Source organism: Coloeus monedula, assembly GCF_965178545.1.
Source record: "Coloeus monedula genome assembly, chromosome: 4".
NCBI classification, from domain to species: Eukaryota; Metazoa; Chordata; class Aves; order Passeriformes; family Corvidae; genus Coloeus; species Coloeus monedula.
This window is the reverse complement of record NC_138784.1, coordinates 26374579-26399948: the sequence shown is the minus strand read 5'-3', so window position 1 is coordinate 26399948 and position 25370 is coordinate 26374579. Positions and strand designations below refer to the sequence as shown.

The 25370-nt window shown below is 50.8% G+C and overlaps 2 protein-coding genes across 4 annotated transcripts; one reads left to right on the top strand and one right to left on the bottom strand.

Moving 5' to 3' along the window:
* Positions 1-841: 841 nt before the first annotated feature.
* On the top strand, positions 842-4145 carry CHADL (chondroadherin like; the record flags this gene model as incomplete). Its single annotated transcript, XM_082279986.1, has 4 exons — positions 842-994; positions 1087-2748; positions 3429-3595; positions 3920-4145. The coding sequence occupies 4 exons, from the start codon at positions 842-844 to the stop codon at positions 4143-4145; spliced, it is 2208 nt and encodes a 735-aa protein (XP_082136112.1).
* A 2911-nt stretch (positions 4146-7056) lies between these two features.
* On the bottom strand, positions 7057-23993 carry L3MBTL2 (L3MBTL histone methyl-lysine binding protein 2). Of its 3 annotated transcripts, none has more exons than XM_082279965.1 (17): positions 23930-23993; positions 22236-22503; positions 21888-22021; positions 21058-21181; positions 20011-20090; positions 19182-19299; positions 18718-18852; positions 17955-18043; positions 16140-16368; positions 15361-15440; positions 14681-14785; positions 13408-13555; positions 12497-12579; positions 10579-10813; positions 9753-9818; positions 8707-8829; positions 7057-7880 (listed from the first exon to the last, which is right to left on the bottom strand). In XM_082279965.1, exons 1-17 carry the CDS (start codon positions 23948-23950, stop codon positions 7771-7773), a joined length of 2148 nt encoding a protein of 715 aa, XP_082136091.1. In that variant the 5' UTR covers positions 23951-23993; the 3' UTR covers positions 7057-7770. The 3 variants fall into 3 exon arrangements, with proteins under 3 accessions (XP_082136091.1, XP_082136092.1, XP_082136093.1); XM_082279966.1 differs by having other exon boundaries at positions 21067-21181; XM_082279967.1 differs by lacking the exon at positions 9753-9818.
* Positions 23994-25370: the final 1377 nt, after the last annotated feature.

Below are 25370 nucleotides of genomic sequence, written 5' to 3'. Positions count from 1 at the left end.
CTGCAGCAGGACTAGCTGTGACAGCAGGAGGGCAGAGTTGGGGCATGGGGCCACAGGGGATGATGAGCTACAGGGGGCATGGGGCTGTGCACCACAGTGGCTTCACAAGTTAGAGCCTTGCAGACCCCACTGCTGCTGTCTCAAAGCTTAGGGGGGTGTATTGGTTGTATCTACAGCTCGCTGCCTCCTCTGCATTTGCCCCAGCCTTGGCCTCTCTGTGGTACCTTCTCCCCAGGAGCTCATTCCTGCCCAGCCAAAACCAACCCGTCCTTCCTGCAGCTAAACAGTAGAGTTCTATTCCAAACACTGCTATGAATAGCTTGGGGGGGGGGGAACAGGGAGCTTGCAGGGTAGGAAGCAGATGTCCAGCATGGTGGAGACATGGGACATTTGCCATTTAAAGAAGGGTAGCAGCTCAGAAGCCTGTGTGCTCACATTCCCTGCACATACCTGCTTGCCTTACAAAGCAATTGTAGGAGGGATACCGATAGCTTGTTACAGACCAAGCAATCTTAAGTTAGTGGTATGTGAAGAAAACAGGAGGGTGGGGTGGGGTGGGTGTCTGCTTCAAGCCAGTTGCCTGTGAGTGACCTGCTAGCTGTGACCTTCACTTTTCATTCCAAGTATTCCTCCTCTCTTTCTTACACTCCCTTCCTCGTTTACTACTTGTGAAATCACAGCATGAGAGCAAGAGCAAGTGAGATCTGCCCCACTGGGTCACAGCAACAGCCCTCCTGGCACATGGGGTGCCAAGCAGGTGATGCTGTTTGGGGACGCATGGGAACCCAGCCTCTCTCCTGGCCTTACTGCTGTCTCTCCCCAGCCACAGGTGCCCTCCAACATGGGGCCATCCTGGGGGATCCTCCTGCTTACAGCGGCCCTGGGGGTGACAGCTGCTACCCGCTGCCCTGCACCCTGTGTCTGTGATAACCTCCGTGCCCATGTCCTGTGCCTCAATGGGAGCCTGATGGCCATCCCTGACACCATCCCAGAGGTGGGCAAGGGAAAGAAAGGTCGAGGGATGGGGAGAGAAGATAGGTATGGCAGCCCTGGGGTAACTCAGTGTTTTATTTGTGTGACCAACAGCTCACCAAAAAACTAGACCTTCGGGGCAACAATTTCATGGTCATCCCAGCGGGAGCCTTCCTTGCCACCCCCTACCTCACACACCTAGACCTGCAGCGTTGCAAGGTGGAGAGGCTGGAGGAAGGGGCTTTCCGGGGTCTGGGGAGGCTTGTCTACCTCAACCTGGCTTCCAATGGCATAGCCCTCCTCTACCAGGAGTCCCTGGACGGGCTCTCCTCCCTCCAGCAGCTCATTCTGCAGGGGAACCGCATTGAGGAGATCCAGCCGGGTGCTTTTGGCCATCTGGGGTCCCTCACTGTCCTCGACCTGAGGGCAAATGCTTTGGTCTACCTCCCAGACATGGTCTTCCAGGGTCTGCAGGTTCTTAGGTGGCTCCGGCTGTCCCACAATGCCCTCCATGTGCTGGGCAGTGAGGCCTTTGCTGCTCTGCCTGCCCTGCGCAGGCTGAGCCTGGACCACAATGAGCTGCAGGCACTGCCTGGCGAGGCCCTGGCCAGGCTCGATGGGGCTACCTGGCTAGACCTGGGTCACAACCCCATCACCTATGTGGCTGAGGAAGCCCTGGCCATGGCCTCGCTGAGGCACCTCTTCCTGGACCATGCCTCCCTCCAGGATGTGGCACCCGATGCCTTTGCCCGCAGTCCCCAGCTTCGTGTGCTGGACCTCCGTGAAAACCAGCTGCAGGGGCTGCCACCCCTGGCTGGTGCGGGGGGGCTGGCGAGGGTCAGCCTGGATGGGAACCCTCTGCTCTGCTCCTGCCTCCTGCGTCCCTTCCACAAGTGGCTGGCAAGGGCGCGGGTGCAGGCCGAGGGTGCCTGTGCTGCACCACCGGCCCTCCGTGGCCGGTCCCTTGACTCCCTGAAGCCCCCTGAGATGAGATGTGGTCGCCTCTGGCCACCCCCTAGCCCCACCACACCACCAGAGCAGCCAAGGACAGCTGGCAGCAGGCAGTGCCCCCGGGAGTGTGTCTGCTCCCCTGATTTCCATCATGGGTCCTGTGAGAACAGGGACCTGCGAGAGATCCCTCAGGACTTCCCTGGGGACACGCACCTTCTTGACCTGCGCCAAAACCCCTTCAGGACCGTGCCACCAGATGCCTTCCCTGGCCTGAAGGAGCTGGTGTCGCTCCACCTGCAGAGCTGCAGCATCAGGGTCCTGCACCCTGGGGCGCTCCGGGGGCTGGAAAGCCTGGTCTACCTGTACCTCACTGACAACCACCTCTCCACCCTGGTGGCTGCTGCCTTCGAGGGGGCCCCGCAGCTGGCCTACCTGCACCTGGACCACAACGCCTTCACCCGTGTGCCTGCAGCCGCCTTCCAGCTCCTGCCCAACCTCATCTCCCTCCATCTGCAGCACAATGCCATCAGGGAGCTGGAGGAGGGCGACCTGGCCGGGGCCAGGGGGCTCCGCTGGCTCTACCTAGCTGGGAATGCCATCAGGCACATTGCCCCTGCTGCCCTGGCTCCTGCCAAGATGCTGGAAAAGCTGCAGCTGGAGGGAAACCGCCTGTTGGAGGTGCCCACAGCAGCCCTGCAGGGCCTGCCTGCCCTGAGTGAGCTGAAGCTCTCCCAAAACCCCATCAAGCACATGGGGGACAGTGTCTTCCTGCCGGTGGCCTCCAGTCTGCAGCACCTCTACCTGGACAACATGGGCCTGGAGCGGGTGAGTGTGTTATGGGACTCCCAGAGGGCAGTGGCACCACAGGGCGCATCACAGGTTCCACTGCCCAGGGCTGGTGGCCCCTATAGGGGCATCCGGACGTCCCCGAATTCCCAAGCCTTCAGGAGATGCTCCATAGCCTAGCTGGGAAGCCAGATTTCTTCAGGCTCAGCTGTAGCATTGCCTTTGCCTCAGCCTTGCTCCTGGCTCCCCTAGGAGAAGCTTACTCCCTCCAGTCCTTAACACCCAGTTTCAGTGGGGTCCAGACCATTCCCTAAATCACCTCCTTCACCCATCCCTGGCCATATTCCTCCTTCTCTTATTACAGGCTGTCCTGCAGGACTCTTCACTGCTATTACCCCAAATATCTCCATCTTCTCAAGAAAGTGGTATTAGCAGCACCCTCATAAGAACTGTATCTTACCAGCACATGGTGATCACTCTGAGGCCTCCTGCATGTAACCTTCGGTCTAAGAAGACTGAACAGGAGCTTAATGAGTTCCAAGATGTGACTGAAACTGCTTGAATTAAGTCCCCCCTCTTTAAAGCATCTCTTTTGTGGGGCCACCAGGTTCAGGACAGGTTCTCAGGCCCCCCAGGATAGATGATCAGAAGTACAAGGGCAGAGATTTGCTGCCCTGCCTCCATCAGCATGCCCCTGACTTACTCTCCTTCCATTGCAGATTTCCCCTCATGCCTTCACTGGCCTCGGTCCCAAGATCAGAAGCCTCTACCTGGAGAGCAACAAAATGAGCAACATACCTGACATGAGCAACTTCACAGGGCTGGAGATCCTCAACCTGCAGGATGTACCTTTCCACTGCAATTGCCAGCTCCTTCCACTGCACAGGTGAGTGCCAGGAGGGGGGAACAGCCTCAGGGATCTGCCTGGGGGGCAGCTGGACCTCCCATGCTGAAGGCACAAGCTCACAGCACACTAGCCATTTTTGGTCTTTTCCTGTGGTGGCGAGATGTAGCACACACCTCTGTGCAAGGATGGAAGTTGCCTGGGCTTTCTGGGTGTAGGGAAAACAGCAACAAGCTGGGGTGGGAAAATACTGAGATATTCAGAGGTCGCCCAGGTGGTCTGGCCTTACTTTGAAGTGATCATCTACTTATGGGCTTTTGCCTTTCCTTTTGCCCTGTCTCATTCCTTTCCCTGCCACATTTCCAGGTGGATCAACAAACTCAACCTCCGTGTAGGGGCCACCTGTGGGTCCCCTGCAGAAGCCCAGGGGCTGAAGGTCAAGCTTTCCACCACTTTCCTAACTTGTCCTGGCTGGGGCCGAGGTGAGGCTGGGGAAACCAATCCTAACAAGACTAAGACTGCAAGCAAGCCCAGGAAGAAAAAGAGGTCGGGAAAATCTCCAGCCAGAGGCTTCAGTAAGAGCAGAGCTTAGGGTTTAAGGTGTTTAGGACATGTGCTGGACACAACAGGGCCATACCTACAGTCTGCCTAGAGCAGTTTTTCTAGATTTGTTCCCACCATGGAGAGATGGATATTGCCCAAAGCACAAAGGAGAGCCTGGTGCGACCAAAACAATGCTGATTTGCCAAAGATGAGGGGTTTGGTTTTGCAGGACACAGAGGCATGTTCTGTAGAGTCTGCAGCATGCTTTGGTGATACAAACACTGAAATCAAATACTTACTGCTTCTTTCTAAGCCATGTGGAAAAGCTATCCACAAGTTTGGTTTTGGTTTTGAGAGCACTTTCACAGCTTCCAAAATCATAGAAGAACCCTGAGTGGGACTGCGACCAGCACCAACCAGTAAGGTCCTGCACTGGTGCAAATCTTATACTAGAAAGCTTAAAAATTATTAGTGAAAATGTTACCTTAATTCTCAGCAGTTCCTCAGAATTAAAACAAAAGCAGACTGAAACCTTTTTATTTCCTGCAGAATTCAATCAGTGATCCAATTGGTGAAATGGGGTCAGTGATCTGTAAGTGCTTCCATGATAAGCAATGTGCTCAACCTATTCCCTATGACTGCATAGGCTGGGACCTCAGGCCCCAGAAGTTTGCTTAAATTGAAAAGGCTTCAAAAGATAAATTTACAGATAAAGATACGTTTCGACTAACTCTGGATTTTGGTTGCCTGGAAAGCAATACACAAGCCTTTGGCTTCTTCCTGAAGCTTGTCACAGGGCTTTAGGGTACAGATTGTAGATCAAATTTACAGTACAGCTGTTAAAAAAATTGAAAATTCAAACCATGCTCCAAATCCTCTGCAGTTCTGGGTTAAAAAGCAAGGAGTGACAGAAGCAGACACAGTGCAGATGAGCATCTGTTTTTGAGGCTGGTGCCATGGAGATTTTGGCTTTTGTGACAATGGTGTGTGCTTTAATGATTGTAGTATGTTAGGGAGAGATAGGATCCACCTGTCTATAAAGGGTAAGAGAATTGTTGGCAGCAACTGGCCTAATTTGGTGAGATGGGCTTTAAACTGAAGAACTCAGTGCAGGTGAGGTCCAAAGTCCCATGGCTTCCTCTGGGGAGTAGATAATACCAATCAGTGCAGTGAAAGGTGTTCCTTGACTGTCCCTCAAGTTGAGCATCAAAGAGCTATCACTGAAGGTGTTTATGGTTGTGCTCCTTCTCAGGTAATTCAGTTGCCTGATGAAACCAGATGTGAGGGGGACAGTATCAGGTTCATTCCTGGCAAGCTGGGGGATGGTATGAAAAGATTAGAGGGACAGGGTGCTAGTGAGATCCCTCTGCAGGTGATTCAAAAGAGGTACCAGACACAGGGGGAGCACACTTGCAGTCTTACAGATGTGAGCCAGGGACTCCTGAGGTTACAGAAGCCAACAGGGATACAGCAGGGAAATAAAGGAATTAAGGGGTGTTCCTCTAGGAAGGTGATGCAGCCTTTACACCAAAGCACGCAGCATGGGCCACAAACAGGAGTTGGAAGCCACCATGCTGCTGGAAAGTGATGATCCTTGGTGGGACAAACTGTGTGACTGGAGTGTGACTACTGATGGCTATGAGCTGTTCAGAAGAGACAGGAGAGGAGGGAGAGGTGGAGGGGTTGCCCTCTACATCAGGAGGTGCACTGAGTGTCAGGAGCTGTCTCTGAAGAACAGCCATGAGCAGGCCAAAAGCCTGTGGGTAAAAATCAGACACTGAGGCAACAAAAAGAACCTTGTGGCTGCGGTCTGCTACAGCTGCCTGACCAAGGGGAGCCTATTGATGAAACCTTCTTGCTCCAGTTACAGGAGGCATTGTGCTCACAGGCTCCAGTCCTGCTGGGGGACTTCAGCCACCTTGACATCTACTGGGAAAGTACCAAGGCAGGCTGTGGGCAATCCAGGGAACTCCTGCAATGCATGGAGAATAGCTTCTTGAGCCAGGTGGACTTCTGTAAAGCTTTTGACACAGTCCCCCACAATTATTCCCTCCAAACTGGAGTGATGGATTCCATGGGTGGACTGTTTGGTGGATTAGGAATTGGTTGGATGGTTGCCTTCAGAGGGTAGTGGTCAGCAGCTCAGAGTCCCAGTGGGCATCAGTGACCAGTGATGTCCCTCAGGGGTCTGTATGGGGACCAGTGTTATTTAATGTCTTCATTAATGACACAGACAAAAGCATCAAGTGCACCCTGAGCAAGTTTGCAGGTAACACCAAGCTGAGTGGTGCTCTTGACTCACCTGAAGGATGGGATACCATCCATAGGGATCTGGACAGGCTCGGAAGTGGGTACATGGAAATCTCATGAGGTTTAACAAGATCAAGGGCAAGGTGCTGCACCTGGGTTGGGGTAACCTCCATTATCAACACAAGCTGGGGGACGAAGGGATCAAGAGCAGTCCTGCCAAGGACTTGGGGGTACAGTGGATGAGAGGCTGGACGTGACCCAGCAATGTGCATTCACAGCCCAGAAAGCCAATCAAGCATCAAAAGATGAGTGAAAGCATCAAAAGCAGCATGGCCAGCAGGGTGAAGGTCTCTGCTGAGACCCCGCCTGCAGTGCTGCATCCAGCTCTGGGGCCCTCTGCACAAAAAGGACATGGACCTGTTGGAGCGAGTCCAGAGGAGGCCACCAAAATGATTAAAGAGATGGAGCACCTCTCCTTACAAGGAAAAGATGAGAGAATTGGGATTGTTCAATTTGATAAAGAGAAGGCTTCAAGGTAACCTAACTGCAGCCTCCTGCTGACTGAAGGGAACATACAGGCAAGATGGGACAAGACTATTTACAAGAGCATGTAGTGACAGCACAAGGGGGAATGGGTTCAAACTCAAAGACATTAGTTTTAGATTATGTATTAGGAAAAAATTCTTTACTGTGAGAGTGGTGAGGCACTGGAATAGGATGCCCAGGGAAGTTGCAGATGCCTCATCCCTGGAAGTGTTCAAGACCAGGTTGGATGGGGTTCTGGGCAACTTGGTCTAGTGGAAGGTGTCCCTGCCCACAGCAGGGGTATTGAAACGAAATGATCTTCAATGTCCTCTTCTAACCCAAATCATTCTATGATTCTATGAAAAAAGGTCTCGCTTCTTCAGGAGGCATCATCATCTCTTTTTTTTTCTTCACCTCTTTCCACTCTTCCTGTCCTGATTTTCTTGGGGCTCGCAGCGCTTAGACCGGAGTGTACAGCACCAAAGTCCTATGGGAGCAGCACCTTTCCTGACATGTCCTGCACTCACCATGTTGGACAGCAGCTTATCACCTCCAGCCACAGCCAAGAACCCAAACTGCCCTTTTGTGCTCTGGCAGCCTCTTTCCCTGTTTTGAGCTTCTGCTCCAAAAGGTGCCTTCAAAATCAGGCATGCACAACCACAGCAGCAACCCTGGTAATGCTCCTCAGCATGCCTGCAGTCTTTCTGCTGTTTCCCAGGGCTTAATATTACAAGTCTGGGGGAAATTTTCTTGCACACCAGAAAAGCAGAGTTGTGATGCTGCAGAGTGGTCTGCTTTAAAAAAGGAAGGCCCTTTTGGTCCTCTGCTTCCCTTTGCCAGGACCTTCCCTAAAGAGCCACAAGGTGAAGCTGCTGTGGGCAGCTGTGGGATGCTCCAGATCAGTCTGTGTCCTCCTGCTTTATGCTGCTGATGGGAACAGGAAGCTCTGTCTCTCCAAATTCTGCATCTGAAGGGTCAATGGTTTCTTCTTTCACCCGCACAGCAATGACTAGCAAGAGACAGACAGAGAGAGGGAAAAATAAGTAAATAAAATCAACCCATGTTGACTCTCACTACCTGCAGCACCTCCAAACCAGCTCTGTTCAAGCAGGTCAAAATGCCCCAGGTCCTGGGGCCAGTCTACTTCCTGAGGGTCCCTCACCACAGGCAGCCCCCTGTCATGCCAGTGCAAATCTATCCACGGTCACAGCAGCAATCAGGATGGGACAAAACCCTGGCAGGATTCAGCTGCTGGCTCCCAAGAACTCCTACGGGAGGAAAAGCTGGTGTGGTCCAGTTTCAATCTGTCTGGGTTCACACAGGGGAACTTAAGGGAACAGGAGGGACCTTCATGACTCTCCATTCCCATGTGCACAAGGCACCTCACCCACCCTCCTCCCCGCTACCCACTAGGGTTGGCAAGTGACCCAGCTGCTCTTCTGGTCACTGCAGCACGAGGGGCTGTGTTCACATGCTGCAACAGCCCTTATGGGGATTGGGATCTGACAGCCACCTCTGACATACCCATTTTGTCTCTCCTGCCTGACCTCACACAACCAGACTGCTCAGCAGGGCAGCCAGGCCCTCAGCAGGCAGTAGCAGCATTGAGATATTGAGCAGTACTGGTCCCGCCCAATCTTCTTGGGAAGAAAACTTTTCTAGGGAAAGCAAGCAAATGGTTTTTTCTACTCTCTGGAGTATCTCTGGAGAAGTAGGGAAGGACATTTGACATGCTGCTGCCTTTTCCTGCCTGGAGGCGCCCATGAGTTAGTGGCCAAGAGGGTGTATGGGGAGAGGTGAATGTGGCTGTGGGGTAGAGTAACTCATTCCCTTACTCTCATCAGGTGTTGGCTCTGGCAAAGCCTGGCTAGAGACTTTTGCTTCTCGTTTTGCATTTGTGGCAGAAGGCTTCTTGACAGTCTGCTTGATGCTCCGGGCTTTGGCAGGTAACTTTTTTCCTTAACAAAGAGATAACAGAGTATGAGCAAAACTGTGTTTCTTTGCCTCTGGAAAATCAGCAACCCTGCTCCTCTGAGAAACCACAGACCAGGGACCAGCACAACTGAGCAGAAAGCTACATGGTCATTAGCTGCCAACTGGTTATGCAACAGAAATGGCCTACTGGAGAAAAATTCCATTGTCATCATCTCAAAATATGCTCTTTCATGTTCTCCTTCATTAAAGGCAAGGCGCTTCAGCGTGTGCTTAACTTCCAAGGAGCAGGTCCTCTTGGAATCAGTGTAGAGTCAGCTTTGCTTACCTGTCTGGGTCTAGTCCTAGGCAATGAGCATATTTACTGCAAGGCGCAGACATTGTAACTGTAATGTTCTGGTTTTAGCTGACTTTTTCATTTAGGTTAAAAATCTTTATATTCTTTAGGTGTCCTTTCCCCTCCACCCCCCCAGCAAGGCATTTCTTGTCTGTCTACATGATTTGCCACAGCTACTGCAACAATTACCACAACAATGACAAGATGAAACAATAAAATGGTTTCTACTGGCCTCTTCAGCCATCTTAAGGCCTTCTTTCCCTCAGCACAAAGCAGGGTTGCTCTCCAGCTACCCTGCAGCAAACATCTCCTTCCAATCAAGGACACAACAGGGAAAGAAGCACAACCTCACACCTGGAAGCAAGTGCCATATATACCTCGGCCAACAGCAAACAGACTGCAAAACAGATCCTTCCCACACACAGCTCTCTGCTCTTTAGGTAACAGGGCAGGTAAGAAGGATGAAGCTGTGTTGGCAAACCCACAGCTGAGTGAGGGCATCCACAGCAAGACAAGGCCTCTCTCTCCTGCTCTGATGGGACATGGACAGGCTTCCTCTAACTGGGCCCAGCCTGCGAGCGAGCGGGAGGGCACTAATCAAACATCACTCACTCTTCTTTCCATAGGGTTTCTTCTTCTTCTTGGGCACCTCCTTGGCCTTCGCTGGAGTTGTGCGCTCTGTCATGGAGACGAGAGGGAAACGAAAGCCAAGTCCCATAACCAGTAGGTAACTGGGATGAAGTGACATAAGCGAGAAACAGATATACCCGTCCCCCCAAGCCAAAGCCCTCTTCCCAAGACAACCAGTTGAGGGGAAAGCAAGGCTCTAGTGCAGTTGCTGTCTGTGCTTCCAGGTGAGGGCCCAGGGTGGCAGGCTGGGGCAGCACAGGGGAGAGAGGCCAGTACAGACTTGGCAGGGGCAGTAAAGAAACTAGATTCATAGTTTGGGATAAGAAGGAAAACATCTGCAAAGGTGAGGCAGTGGCCTCCCTGTGACAAGGGAAGGAACGAACTCTTGAGAGGATGCTCTTACCTTTTACAGACAGAGTCACAGAGTTGATGAGAAAAGGGAGCGTGGGCTGAGCTCCCACTGCTACCTGGCTAAGGTCATAGATATGCTTCATAAAAGGGAGCTGTGCAGGGATAGGACCACCTGGAACTCTACCCAACTTCGCAGGAGCAATTAATTCTCTGTTGGTGTGGGGGAACAGGGAAAACAGAGCCAACCTCAAAACTCAGGCTGTTTTCTCCCCATCAGACTCCTCCCTCTGCCAGCTGCTAGAATGTAGCAACAGAGGAAGGTTTATGGTAGCCAGTGCAAATCAAGGAGGCCATTTGCTTCTCCCTACAAGGCCCAAAAACCAAAGGAGCCACTCGGAGCAGGAGGAAGGAAACCTTTATCTCTAGCATTAGAAACCACAGTAAAATCTTCACTCACCTGGAACCACTGGTGGTTGAAGCTGGTAGCCTGTCAGCTCACACCACCCCACAGGATAAATGTCTGGAGACTCGCAGTCCACCCACTGGTCATACTCGTTGTCCCAGCCATCAAAATGGATGCTAAGGAGACGTTGGACCACACGCTTCACTGTGGCCACACAGATGAGTCGGGGCTCCATCAAGTCCACTGCCTCCACCTTCATGCCTGCCTTGAAGCCATGGTTTGGACAGTCCTGGGTGCATAAAAAATGAAAATGTGAAAAAAGAAAAGCCAAGGCCACTGCACTCAGTCCAAACCCGTACCTGGCCAACAGCACCCTCGCACAGGCTAGCCTTCAGCCTAAAGCAAGCAGACAGACAACAAGCCCACAGATCCAAAAACAGATCCAAGGCCAGCTGTGTCCTTAGTCAATCTCAACCCAGACTTTAGAAGCAAGATCCTGACCTGGGGGGAGCAGCAAGCAGCAGTTCAGGAACACACAGTCAAACAATTACCTGACATACCCCTGGTGTATCAGAAGACCAGCACAGGCCCAGGTACTGCACCAGTTTTGCATGCCAGCCACACATCCAGAGGCAATGAGCAATGAGGAGCCCACCAGGAGACTGGAGCTCACAGAAACACTACAGAATCACAGGTCACACTCAGAGGGACCAAGATATCTTAACACCCACAAAGGCAGGACACTGCTGTCCCTACTTGGAGAGTACATACTCCTGGGCCTTGAGCTCTCCTTAAAGTGCTGACTGTCAGCAAACTGCAGCCCAGTAGAGATACTGCGTATTGTCTATCCTGACTTCAGGGAGGCTTTTGACACTGTCTGCCATCAGTACCTCATAGAGAAAATGATTGAGCTATATATGCTGTGTGCCTGAACTATACAGGAGACAGCAAGATAGATTGAAAACTGGCTGAGTGACTAGGGCCAGAGGATGGTTATTAGTAGCATGAAGTCTAGCTGGAGGCTAGTAATTAGCAGTGTACCCCAGGGGTCAATACTGGATCCAATCCTATTCAACATCTTCATTACATATCCCAATGACATGTCAGAGTGTCATGTCAAACCAAGCAAGCTTGCTTGTGGCAGAAAATTGGGAGGAGAGACAGAATATACTAGATAGTTGTGCTGCCATCCAGAGGTACCTTGACAAGCTGGAGAAATGGTAGAATCCCGTACCTGTGGAGGAAGAATCCGAGGCACCAGCACAAGCTGGGGGCAGACTGACTGGAAAGCAGTTTGGTAGAAAAGGGTCTGGGAATCCCAGTGGACATGAAGTTGAACATGGGCCAGGGATGTGCCCCTGGGACAAAGGAGGCTAATGGTAGCCTGTTCTCAGCAGATCAGTGGAAGTGATCCTTCCCCTCAGCTTGGCGCTGACAAGGCCCCACCTGAATTGTTCTCTGATACAAGAGAGACATGGACATACTGGAGAGAGTCCAGCAAAGGACAAGGAAGATAATGAGGGAACTGGAGCATTGTATGAGGAAAGGTTGAGAGAGTTGTGACTGTTCGTCCTGGAGAAGACTCAGGGGTACCTTATTTATGTGTATAAATGCCTGAAGTGAGGGTGCAAAGATGGAGCCAGATTTCTCTCAGTGGTGCCCAGTGCCTGGACCAGAGTTAACGGGCACAAACTGAAACACGGGAGTTTCCCTGTGAACATCAGGACACACGGTCTACTGTGAGTGCCAATGAGCAGTGGCACAGGTTGCCCACATGGTTGTGGAGTCTCCATCCATCCAGAAGTCATCTGGACGTGGTCCTGAGCAACCTGCTACAGGTGACCCTGCTGTAGCAGCGGTGTTGGACAAGAAGCACTTCCACCTCAGTGATCCCACAACAGACAGAGCTCCTGCACTCCTCCTCCCTTACTTCAAGCATCCCCACCCATCACTTCTTCCTGGCAGCACTCACTGTGTTGAAGAGCCGTGATGGAGCAGGTCTTGATTTGGTCTCTTCCAGGTAACGTTCCCAGCTGAAGGTCTTTGCATCGTGCCCTGCAGCAGGAAGAAACACTAAGAGGTAAAAAGGTAGTCACTGGGTAGACCAGTTGGGGAAAAGGCAGAGTACGCAGGAAGGAGGCATAGCAACTGGTTGCAAAGCAGGTTCATGAACCAGCACATACAGCCTGATCTTGGACATGAACCTAGTGCATGGATTCCATGGGAGTCCAGCACCCCTCTCCAGCTGGCAAATACAGAAAAGTGCAAGCTGCAGCTCTGAACATCTGTGTCAGCCATAGACGCAGACCACAGAGAAAGGGGAGGAGCAGCAGCAAGTAGGAAGTAGTATGTTCAAAACACGCCACTAAAACCAGTCTTCCTCCCAGCAGCAGGAACATCAAAGGAAGATGGAACAGCACTGCACAAAAATACTGCAACACAGAAATTCAGAGCAGGCCTTTTTGGGTATGGCTAGATGAGGCAGTAAAAACTGCTAGGGTGATTGTCTCTTAGGAGTTTGAAGAAATACTCATGTCTGATCTATTCATAGAGAAAGGAATAGAGATGACTCTGGACACTTGAGTACTGACTCCTGCAGCAATGGCTCTACTTATCCCTTCCCACCCTCCTTGTCCTTTAAAACATTTTATTCTGTTCAGTTTGGGGATCATACACCTGTCCCACTGATCTGCCAGGAGCTAACCAAGACTTGGTATATGGGCAGAGCTCAAAGAGCCTGCCTCTGAACTAGCCCTATCTCCCTGAAAAACAAGCAGACTGGGACCTTGTTTTGATTCATCTGAACACGACCCCTCTCAGAAAAGCACCACCCATCAGACTTTGCATGCAGGTTTGTACCACAGGGCGGAGTCCAAATCTCACCTTTTGGAGGGGTCAGTTCGATGTTGTTCCTCTTACAGAAGTTGGCGGGGAAGATGGCGTGTGAGGAGGCGTGATAGCAGAACCAGTCAGAGCCATCATCAGATGTGGCTCCATCAATGCTGATCATGAGATACCCATCCAAGAGAACCTGAGATGGGAGTGAAGGCATGAGTGTAGAGCTTTGCTTACTCTAAAGCCTCTCTTCCTCACAAAAGATTCTCTCAAGAGTCCCCACAGATCGATCACAGTTGCCACTAGATAGTAAAATGCAATGTTATATGCCCCAAACTTCTAGTATGTTAGTCAACACAAGCTAACCCCCAATGCAGCAATTTCTGCAGGACTGGGACCAACACTAAGAGCCTTGTGAAAGGACTATGTGAAAAGCCTTAAATGGTCAGGAGCTCTGTTCTCCCCTAGAAACACTTTATTGGTAGCCCAAAAACCCTTTACACCAGCCAGATCACAAATTTGTTACTGGGTAGAAGGGAAGGAGCACCACCCTTGGATTTGCTACTTCATACAGCAACAAGAGTTGTCCCATCCTGTCACTCACTGGTAATTGGAGCCTACCAAAGGTGATAGGCATGCTTGTCCCAAACTCTTCCATTTCCAAGCAAAGACTGAAGGGAACATTTTACAGACACGAACAGCTCTCCTAGCATCCCACTGCCAAACTCCAGGTGTTAAAGTCCTCAGCTTGGGTTCTGCAAGGGCAAACAGCTTCCTGAGGAAGCAGGAAAAGCCCACATTGATGCTACTTTCAACACTCAACACACTTCTCTGAGGGAACCTGGGCAAGCAATTTACTTCTCAAGACTAGCACAAGAGTAGAACTTACTACCACCTCATCAAGGGAGACTGAAAGAGACACATCCATCCTCAGCTTCCTCATGCCATTCCCCACATGGAGGTCCCTTTCTTTCCACAGAGGCCTCTCTATGCGCTCTCAGAACTGGAGAACAAATCTTCCCTACTGCATGCCCAAAGGTGGAAAAAGGGTGGCTGCCAGTCAGACACACTGGACACTAGCTTGCAGACCAAGCATGCTCATCTTCATGCTGTCCATTTAGGTACACGTGGATGACAGCTTGTTAGACCTCTGAGGTAACCCCCAAGTTCCCTCCACACAACAGCTGTCCACCTCTCTTGACAGCCCTCTCCTCTCCCCTACCCAAAATCTTACCTGGTCTTATTCATTTGAAAAGACCTGAGGAGAAGCTGCATTATCTCAAGTAAACACAGCAGACCCCCTTAGGCCCACTGAACTTACCTTGCAAACAGTGGCCACACAGATGTTGCCCAGATTCAGGGGGTCAATGGCTTCCAGTTTCATGCCTCGCTCAAACCATCCACCTTCAGAATAGACAGCCCGTACCTAAGGGAGACTCTGGTGTATCATGTGCTGCCAGGGGTATGGGACAGTCCCATCCTGACACCGAGCACAGCAAGTGCAAATGGGATTAGAACTTCTTCACTTGGCTCAACTCAAGTTGGGAGGGGAAAGCAAAAATATTACAAGAAATACAAAGAGGCAGCCAAACCAACACTATGTTTCTGTCAGCAACCTCTTGCCACAGTTCTGGTCAGTCAGAGAGCCAAGCCCAGCTGCGGCTCCACAACAAAACAAGCCTCCTTCTCATCTCAGCTCTTACCAGCGTGATCCAGTTCCTTGTTGGAACTGGTCTCTCCCATGCAATCCTCTTCCCTCTCCAACTCAAAGCTCCTTTGCTTGCCCTTCAACTAAGTCCCTCGATCTGTCACTCTCCTTTAACTCTTTCAGCTTTCTAGTTTGACCTGCTCCTGCTTAACCACAGCCTTGACACCCTTCGCTATAAGAAAGACTAGTGAGCCACCCTCAACAACCCACACGGCAGCATGTATGCCCAAGGAAGGAAATGCTGTCACGACTTCCTTTTTTGTGACCCCCACAGAAAGGCAGACTTGTTCTACCTTCTTAAACAGATAGGGGACAGCATCACAGTAGATCTTCCGGAAGGTGGGATGGTTTGCCATGTCATTACGTTTTTCTTCTGTGAGGAATAGAAGAAAGAGAGGTAAAAAACCTGCAGCAACTGCAGTAAGAAAACAGACTGGTTATTAATTTTCCTGTGAGAGCTTAGGTGCTATAAACCCCCTCACTATGAGGCCACTTAATGAAAAGAACAGGTCAGTCCTTCTACACTTCTCATAAAATGGGCTGTGATGAAGGGCTTGCTCAAAGCAGATGACTCAGCTTCCTGAGCACTACTGGTAACACCTCTACATACAGCTGTAATCACCAGGGAGAGGCAACAAGGAATGGAGACGCAACCTAAAGGATCAGCAGAGCTCAAGTCTTGCTTTTTTCTGCCAGCCTAAGCCGATCAACAATTCCTCTTGGTAAAGTCCAGAAAAACACAACCTGATGGGATCCAGTGTTACAGAAGCCAGCATGAATTTCCTCAAAAAGACTATAAACATCTGTCATGTTGCAAAGTCTGCATTCTCACACTAGGGAGACAGACTGCCTGCTTCACATAAGAAACTCTACAGTCCCCTGTCCTGACCTGTGATCATGGGGCTTTTTTATCTACCCCGATAAAAAACCAGCAGACAAAAAACTAAGCAGACTTCATCTGTCAGGTCTTGAGGCAACTGCCTCACTCCCAGCATGTCAAGACTGGTGTCAACAACAGGGTGCAGGCAGTTCCCAGCAAATCAGAAGATGGCTGCAGTGGCCTGATCCTTACCTGTCTTCTTTATGTCATGGCCCACTCTCCGTGACCAGCCCACAGGATGGATGAGAGGACTCCACATGTGGCACCAGAAATCATCGCTGTCACCGTCCTCATAGAGGAGTCTCAGTCTGCCCCCAATCACTGTATCCACCACTGCCATACGTGTCTGGGACACGTGGTTCTTATCCACCACCTCAACCCGCATGCCCTGCCGGAACGGGTACTTCATGCTCTCCACCATCTGGCAACAACCGACAGAGGAGGTGAGATCAACCACAGTGCTCCAAACACTTCAGAGAACAGCCTTCCCCACAGACAGGCACCCTGGCACTGCCCAAAGCTGACTAGGAAGGGATGCATGGGAGTGGGTTCATCGGGTGGACAGGTAGCTGGGCAGCTCCAGACATGACAGTGTGGTTGGGCACACACTCCCTGAATCTCCCTTGTCGTGTCGCCTCATAAGAGCTGCCCCACCCCCGACCAGCAGCCATGCCCAGCCACCACCTTGTGTGAATGTTCCCAGTGTGAACTTCTGCTCACCAGAAACTGAGTGAGGAATTGTGTGCCTTTCTCAGTCATGAAAGAGATCACAAGGGTTTCAAGGCTGCAATTAGTTAGAGGTGTAGCTTCCCAAAGGGCAACAGGATTTTCAGTTGACTTCAAAAGAGGTCAGGTTCTTATTTCCACCTTTTCATTCTAACCAGACGTTGAACTACACAATGATCTGCCAACTCCACATCCAAAGCCAGTTACTCTGCAGACTGACCCAAATGCACAGGCATATAAAAAGAGTCACTGGCTGATTTCTGACTTTTTTCGAGACGTTCAGTTTGCTCATACAGCCTTGTCCTACTCATCCACAAATGCCCAGTGGTGCTTAGAGGACATCTGACATTTTAGAACTGTGATCCCAAGATGCTGAGCAGCAACTAGGAAACACAAAATAGGCACCCAAACCAGCCTACACCAGAAGAATCCAGAAGAACTTTTAAGCTAAGGTCTTCCCCTTCCACCTCCTGTTTATTAGGTGGGAGATGCTGAAGGGAGAAAGACACAAGCAATGTCTGTTTCCCTCTACCACTTCCCTTCCAGCTACAAGCTGTGGCCCAGGAACAAGCAGCTACAAACACCCCCTTAACTTTCTAAGAAGTGACATGGGAAACACTAACTACATCCAGATCTCCAGCTCAGTGTCACCACTTACCTTGCACATAGAAGAATTTATCACCTGCCTTCCTGCCTGCTGCCTCTGGGACTTCGTTATCTGCCATTTCCAAAGCTCCTAGCCCCAGAAGACCCTCTTCTCTCTAACAAGCTCTAATCTCAGTGCAGGCTACACAAAAACAATCATGAGAGCTATAAAGATGCCAAGGCCATGGTATTTCAAGGAAGCCTGTGCCCTTCTCACTCCCTCCAGGCTGCTTTGCTACCAACACTGAAGACAAAGTTTTTTGACTCTCAGAGCCATTCCCTGTCACTGAAACATGGCAGCCAAAGGCCAGGTTGGAGCTGCACTGCTCTCTCCCTTCAGCAAAATGCCAAACCTCATCCCCAGTATGTCCCAGCAGACTATGTGACAACAGATTTTAAAGCTTGCCTGTGACCCAAAGGAGAAACTGTTGTGCTGAGAGGGCATGGAGGCTGTGCCATTACCCACAGCATCATGACAGGTATCTTAGGAGCACGTGGAAGCACTCACTGCCCCTGCCCTGCCCAGGTTTCAAGGCACACAAAAGTTGCACAGATCAGAACCAGAAGAGACATGTTGAGCATGTCTTGACTTCAGCTTCATTTACCCCATGTAAAATGACAGCCTCCTATGTTTACCTTCATGTGGAAATCCACTGGGATGGTCCTGGCTCCCACCAGTTTTTTCATGAGGTAACTTCTCCAGTCAGTGTACTTGGCATGGATAGCTATATATGGGCAGGGAAAAAGTCCATCTTTATGACCAAAATAATTACAGCACCACAGTTTTCATCTCTCTGACAGCCCATTAGCACTAAAAGACTTTCTTCACACTCAGATTCTGTACTCTGTTTTGCCAGCTTGCCCCCACATCTGGCTGAAGCAATCACCATTACAGAATTAACTGGGCCAAGCAGACATTCAACTCCACTGATCTAGATAAGGAAGTGGTAATAGAGCAAAAACATGTGAGCCATACCAAGCAAATCTCAGCTTGCCAAAATTCCACTAAAGTGGCATCCCTCTCTGAACTGCTAGCTGTGCAGAGACTGGAACCACTGTGCTTACCAGAGATGCTGCCCAGGATATAGGACCAAAAAGTTCCCCCAAAGTTCAAGTCCAGCCACCACGTGGGTTAGAAGGAGGAAAAGCCACCTGCGTTAGCCCCCACAGGTCTGACATCAGCTCTGCATGCAGCATCCCCAGGTCAATGACAGGGAGATGCAGAGGGAGCAATCCAAGCAGCCTCCAGCTTCCCAAATTCAAACTGCTGCTTGTAACTCAAAGCACAAATGGAGCTATAGTCCTACATGCAGTGGGAGCACCTGTCCCCCTGTGCTAGGCATAAACCAAAGCTTCCCCATGCCCAGGTATGTGCTGACCTCTCTTGCCCCACACTCACTTTGTGGTGGTACCAGGATTTTGCTGTTGATGGCACACCAGCCAATGGGATGAATATCCACTGTGCCCAAATTGCACCAGAAGTCATGACCAGCATCATTCTCAAAGCCCTCATATCGCAGAAGGGCCCTATATCCTGCCAGGATAGAGCAGATAACCAAAGGCATTAGAGGCCACAAATTTGGCACCACAGCCTTAGCACCTACAGCATGGCCTTCAGAGCACTGCATAGGTTACCAGAGCTTCTCCAGCAACTATTCTTGCAAATTGCCCAGCAAGCACAAGAGGAAGTACATGCTGGTTTCCACTCACTCCGGCACCATGATATTTCCTGTTCCAAAATCTCTCAGCAGTTGTAGAGCTCCAAAGAGCTGCTGTTTTGCTTGATCAGCTACCCTCAGCTCTCTAAAGCTTCCTTCAGAGCTTAGCTGTACCCAGCTGTCAAAGATGACATCGGAGACATACCTACAATCTGGATGACGGATGCAATCCAGTACACACGGCTGGGGAGTACAGCATCACTGTTCAGCACTTCCACTTTCATACCTTTCACCACATCATCCCACTGATCGAAGAGTGGCACCTGAAAGATTGAGGCAGCCATGTTGGGAGAGGGATGTGGACAATCAGAGCAGGCCCTTCTAGCTTCCACAGACACTTCTTAGGCAGCTACCCTTTTCACTTTAGGCACAGGCTTGCATGCCTTACCCCTCTTGGATCTGCCAAAGTCTTGAAATACAGCTGAACTGTACCAAACATCTCACTGGGGTGTTCACTGAGGATCCCAAAAGGCAGAATACCATATAGCAACACTTAACTGTTTCACTGCCAGCTGTCCTATTATCCCAAAGTAGCTGCTGCCATTCCTCTATGGCATTAAAATACCTAACAATCAATAAACCTGCCATGTCTGCCTGACCTATCCTCAAGAAAAAGGAAATGCTGTCAGTATTATCAGACCACAACTCAAAAGGAATATAACAAGTCTTATCAGAATCAGACATGCTGGAGGGGCAGCTACTGCCAGGCTCACATAAACTGAGTTCCTCTCTGCACATCACTACCAGCAGTGTTTCTATCAAGTCCCCCTCTGCTTCCTTCCCCCCAAACTCCTGGTCCCTTTGTGAGACTCCCATTCTTAGTTGCAAGGAACCACTACTTCTTTCCTCGCATCACCTGGGTCTCAATAACCCCCTGCTGGGCCTCTGCTCACCACCTGTCACAGGAGCACAGGGGGGCCCATGCATATGACACGCCCCGTGTGCCCTGCCATGCACAGCAAAGTACAACTCACGTGTTTGAAGCAACTGACAGGAGCTGCCTTGTAGCCGTGCTCCTGCAGGTACTTTCCCCAGTCAAAGCCCAGGACGAGTGCTACAATTAGAGCAGAAAATCAGGTGAGATCACAGAATAGGCACAGAGCTCAGTTACCTCGGGACTACAGCCTGCAGCCTCCAGGCACTGGGACACAGCACTCAGGGATTACGCATTCCACTGCATTTTCTCTGGTGGGAAACTTGACCCCTATGAGTGCACGGTCACTAGCCCCCACAAGAACCAAAGCACATTATTAATCAGTATTTACTGTCACTTGCTTTTGAAAAAAGGGAAGCAGAAAGGGAAATAAAAGGGGTCAAGTCCAGCCCAGGGCTAAAGCACTCCAGAGACAGAGCATCCTTTCAGGGCTACACCACTTCACAGCTTTGCCTCTCAGTGGCAACAGTGCAGGGTCATATCAGCAGCACTTGCTTTCCCAGAAGGTGCTGAGAAACTCAGAGATACTAATCTGAGAGGTTAATCCCACAGCCACTCCTGGTTGAAGGCCACAGCTCTGCTCCAGCAGCAGTCTGCTCAGGGATCACACCCTGCTGCTGCCATGCCCTGGTGCTCCCCTTTGCCCTAACACAGTAAGTTGCTGCTCCTTCAGCTGGAAGCGAGCTGGTTATTGCTCAAGCTGATCAGTGAGTGACTCGGGGCAAATATAACTTCCCACAAGCAGCGGGGCAGCGAATGGCTGGGAAGAGCAGGACACCTTTAAGTCACCTTTGCCAGCAGAAGTCAGCACCTCGTGGGACTGGGACCACAGAGCTTACACTCCAGGTCAAGTCGTATGAGGAGCAAGGATGAGGCTACAATAGTGATGGGCAGGAACCTCCACCAGAGCAGGGAGAGGAAAAAAGATGTGCCCTGTGTCCTGCCAGCCTGTGTCAGAACAATCCACATATCATACAAGGCAGTGTACCAGGGAGGAGGAGGAGGACTGCAGAGCTTACAGCCCTCAAGGTGTCCCTATTTCTGTGACTCCAGCAGCTGCACCTCCTCACACCTCACCTACACTCACCATCCTGACCTGTCAGTGTCCCATCTGCCAGCTGTCCCGTGCCCTGCGAATGGAGGAAGGCCCCAATCTTGGCTGACCAGGATGCCTTGTGCAGAACTTTAGCTTTCTTCGTTGGTGGTTTCCCCTACAAAAAAAGGAATATTAGAAACATTAATGGCACAAGAGACTAAGTCACCCCCTGCAACTGGGTATGCACCTCTTCCTTGGGCCAATTTTCAGGTTACTACAATATTTATTAACGCTCACAGGAACAAGAAACAGCAGGTAAAATATCAGTGTCCGTCCTCAGCTTTTAGAGAGCATCACCTTTAAGCTAGCATGCCTTCTCTGGGGACTTCAGGCAGGAAGAATAAGCCACTGGGAATGTCAGTCTGATATTTAATTAGAGAGCAACCACATACCCCTACATACAGGCACATCCTGCTCCATCCCCAGGAAAGCTCATAGAATTATAGAATCTCCCTGAAGAGCTGGAAGTCTGCCTTTCTAAAGTTCAGGAGCCTGACTTTACTCCTTACCTGACCTATATTCCTCAAGACTGCAAACTCCACCAATGCATGACCACTGCAACCCAGGCTGACTCCAATTTTGACAACCCCAATTAGTTCACTTACCTTGGTGACCATCAGATCTACTGTCACATTCCCACTGCTACAGCTGTCTGTCTCCCTGGCTTAAGAAATTATCCCCCATGCATTCCAGGAGTCTGCTGGATTACCTACAGCTTGCCATGCTACTTTTTGCAGGTATCGGGGTGGTTGAAGTCCCCCAGCACAAGAGCCTGCGAGCACAATGGAGCCTGAGAGCCAGATGAAAAGGTTTTAACTCACCTGCAGTCTGGCCAGGATGCTGGCCTTTTTGGAATTTGAGGAGTAGCTTCTGGAGCAGGAGACGCTGCAGAAACGTTTGGTCTTGGAGAAGAAAGCCTCCCTGGTGCCCACAATCCCACACATTTCGCACACAGCTGAGAGAAGGAAGGCCAAAAATGTGAGCATTCAGCAGAGTCAATGCACTACAAGGACAGAGCTGAGACCAGCTAACCATCATTATACAGAGCAGATCCCCCACGTAGCCCAGAAAATGCAGTCTACATCCAAAACTGCTCCCAAAGCATCCCCAAGGTGCAGCCACACACCCTTCGCTGCCCCTGAACATGTTTTGGGCAGCACAGGCAGTACCTGGCTCGGAGCCACTGTCTTCTGTGAGCCGGCCTGTGGATGGGTGGTGCATCCGAGAGGTCGAAAGCTCTCCAGCTTCCCGGTCTGCCACCTCATCATCACTAGACTCCTCTAGACAGGAGCTGCTGTCACTGCCCATGCTGCTGTTGTAGCATGTGAGGCTGTCATAACCCCCAAAGATGTCCAGTTCATCATCCTCCTCATCGTCATCGCCTTCATCCTCCACCCGCTCCAAAGATGAAGTTTTGTGGCAGAAGGCAGACACCAACTACAAAAAGAGCCAGTTTGCTTTAAAATAGACATTTTAACACCCCACTGCACAATAAACCTGCCTTTGCTGCCAGAGGAGGCCTCTTGGGCAAGGGAGTGGCCTCAGGGCAAGGAAGGAGTCCACATAATAGCCCCAAAGGCAGGAGTCTGAATCCCTACCCCTAAACAGATCCCATTACTGTTATTCCACAGGCTGCATTCTGCTTCTCAAGAGAAAAGTGCCACAGGGCTGTAGCTAGAGAGAAAACAGCTTGAGGAACATGGAAGAAGTACAGGGCAAAGCACTGCCATGCTGATTCCAGGCCACGTTTCTCCCAGCACAGCTGCACAGCACAGCAATGCAGACACCGTCACAGTAAAGCCACCACAGACTTACAGAGCAAAGCACAAAGCTGCACGTTCCTGCCACCACAGCTCACCAGACCAGCACAGCCTGGAAGTCAGCAGAGCCACCTCAGCCCTGGAGACAGTTCATGTCCTCTGGAAACTGCACAGTCCACAGCTAACCTCAGTTCAGGAACTGCACCAGCAGGATGGCAGAACGTTTGTTACAGGTTTTTGCCTAAAACCAGATGCCTCCACAGCTAAACATCTTCACTAGCTCTTTGCACTTGCTGCGAGGCAGTGACTGAAGAAAGAGCACAGAAAAACAGTGACTGTGTCTCAGACTAGAAGAATCTTGAACCAGGCTCCAAATAAGCACAAAAGAATCTGGGAAAAGGTGTTAGCAACTCATGAAGGAACAGCAAGAAGTCAGCATTAGCACAGGAAGTGATGGAACAGAAAAGCAGATTCAAACAGCTACATGAGGCAGGAGGATACAATTATTTATCCAAGTGGGCAACAGCAAAAGATCAGCAGCAAGCACATCACCTTCCAGTGCTAATATTCCCTCTGATCCCTGGCTCCCATTATAGACACGTGGACAAGGAAGATCAGACTTCACTCACTGCTGTCTCCCCGCATCCTCTCTGGCTTCCACACAAAAAAGACACAAGGCTCCCAGGTTGTTCCCTGAACAAAGAGTTGCTCTCCTGCGGATCCAGGCTCTCAGACAGCATTCCTGATGTCTGAGAGGCCTGAACTCCTCTAAAATAGAAATATTTTCATCGCCTTCTAGTCCCTGTGTGGGTGCACCTTCCACCAGCTCGTAGGACCCGAGCACCACTGCATCATTACTCTTCCACAACAGGCGAGTGAAACTTGTGGACACGTTACAAATCCCACAGCTGCCAAGCAAGGGCAGCAGAACCGGGAGCCTCATCAGGAAGCTGAGGGGGACGCAGGGGCCCGTCCCGCCGGCATCAGACACACCCACCGCCGCCGCCCCCAGGAGCAGCCCAGCCCGGACCCCGACGGAGGCCCGGCCCGGCCCGGCCCGTCCCGCCCCCCCGCCCCGCCCCGTCCGGTCCGGTCCCGCTCACCTCTCCCCGGTCCCGCTCCATCGCTGCCGGGACGCCGCCAGCCCGCCTCACGCGCGTGGACAGCGTCCCTCGTCAGCTGTGCGTCTGATTGGCGAGAGCAGCGGAAAGCACAGCAAATCAGCGGGGAGCTTGTTCCGCCGCGCTGCCCGCGGGGCACGACGGGAGCTGTAGTTCTTTCTCCGGGGCCTAGCGCGTCGCGGCGGTCCCGCCCAGGGACGCGGAAAGGTCGGGCCTCGCTGCCGCCCCCCGCTGGCCCCATTGCTGCTTGTAGTTCGGGATTAGCCCTCTCGGTCCTAGAATGGCTTGGGTTGGACGGTGCTTCAAAGATCATCCAGTTCGAACCCCCAGCCGTGGGCAGGGTCACCTTTCACTAAACCAGGTTGCTCGGGGCCCGGTCAAACCTGGCCTTTAACACTCCCAGGGATGGGACATCCACAGCTTCTCTGGGCAACCTGTGCCAGCGGCTCACTGCCCTCACAGTAAAGAATTGCTTCCTGTATCTAATCTCAGTCTGTCCTTTTTCAGTCTAAAACCATTGCCCCTTGTCCTGTCACCACTTGCTCGTATAAAAAGTCCATCTCCCTCCCTTTTATAATCCCCCTCCAGGTACTGGAAGGCTGCAGTGAGGTCTCCCCAGAGCCTTCTCTTCTCCAGGCTGAACAACCACAGCTCTATCAGCCTGTCAAGAAGTTTATGTAAAGGTAAGTCCCTCAAGTCAGTTCTATTTTCCACTCTACCCCCTTTATTTTGTTATCACTGTCACTGTGTTGATGTTGTAGGGAAAAAAAAAAAAAGAAGAAAAAAAGTTTTTTTAAAAAGAAAGGAAAAAAAGAAAAGAAAGAAAGGGGGAAAAAAGGCTGTACTGTACATTCCTAGTCTGTACAGGCTTTGTAATGAGTGGCTGAACAAATAACATGTGAAGCACAACTGTACAGTCTTAGCTGCAGGTGGGAGTAAAGCAGCATGGAAAAGGTTCATTCCAAAGGCTTACTTTACAAGTATTACAGATACACATGGATTGCTCTTCCAGACAATCCAAAGGCTCTAAAATGAGGCTGGGTTTTTTCTCTCTCCCCTTTCAGGCTCAGTTTAAAGGCATAGAAAGGCACAAAATTAATTTCTGGGCATAGGGCAGCGATATGGGATACACATCATAAAGTCACCCCAAGACAAGCCTGTTGATCTAAACACAAAGGAGTGTCACTATCAGTGTGAAACACACCGAGAATCCGGGGTAGTGGTCACAGCCTAATTACAGAGGGACAGTGGCAGGGAGCTGGCAAAGCCAATCTACAACTTGATCAGCAAATTTCCATAGCATCAGGGATCCTCCACATTCAGGTTTTCCAAACAATCCTCCAGCAATGTTAAAAATAGAAAATTGCTTTAAAATAATATAGTTAATAATGAAATAAGTCATAAAGACTGTTATTCCCTTGCA

Coding starts and splice junctions, on each gene's coding strand:
- L3MBTL2 (XM_082279965.1), bottom strand. CDS start 23,950: ATGGAGCGGGACCGGGGAGAG. Junction 16,369..17,954: donor CAGTGGATTTCCACATGAAG/GTAAACATAGGA, acceptor GGTTGTTGCCAG/ATGGTGGAGAGCATGAAGTA. Junction 8,830..9,752: donor GAAACCCTATGGAAAGAAGA/GTGAGTGATGTT, acceptor CTCTTTGTTAAG/GAAAAAAGTTACCTGCCAAA.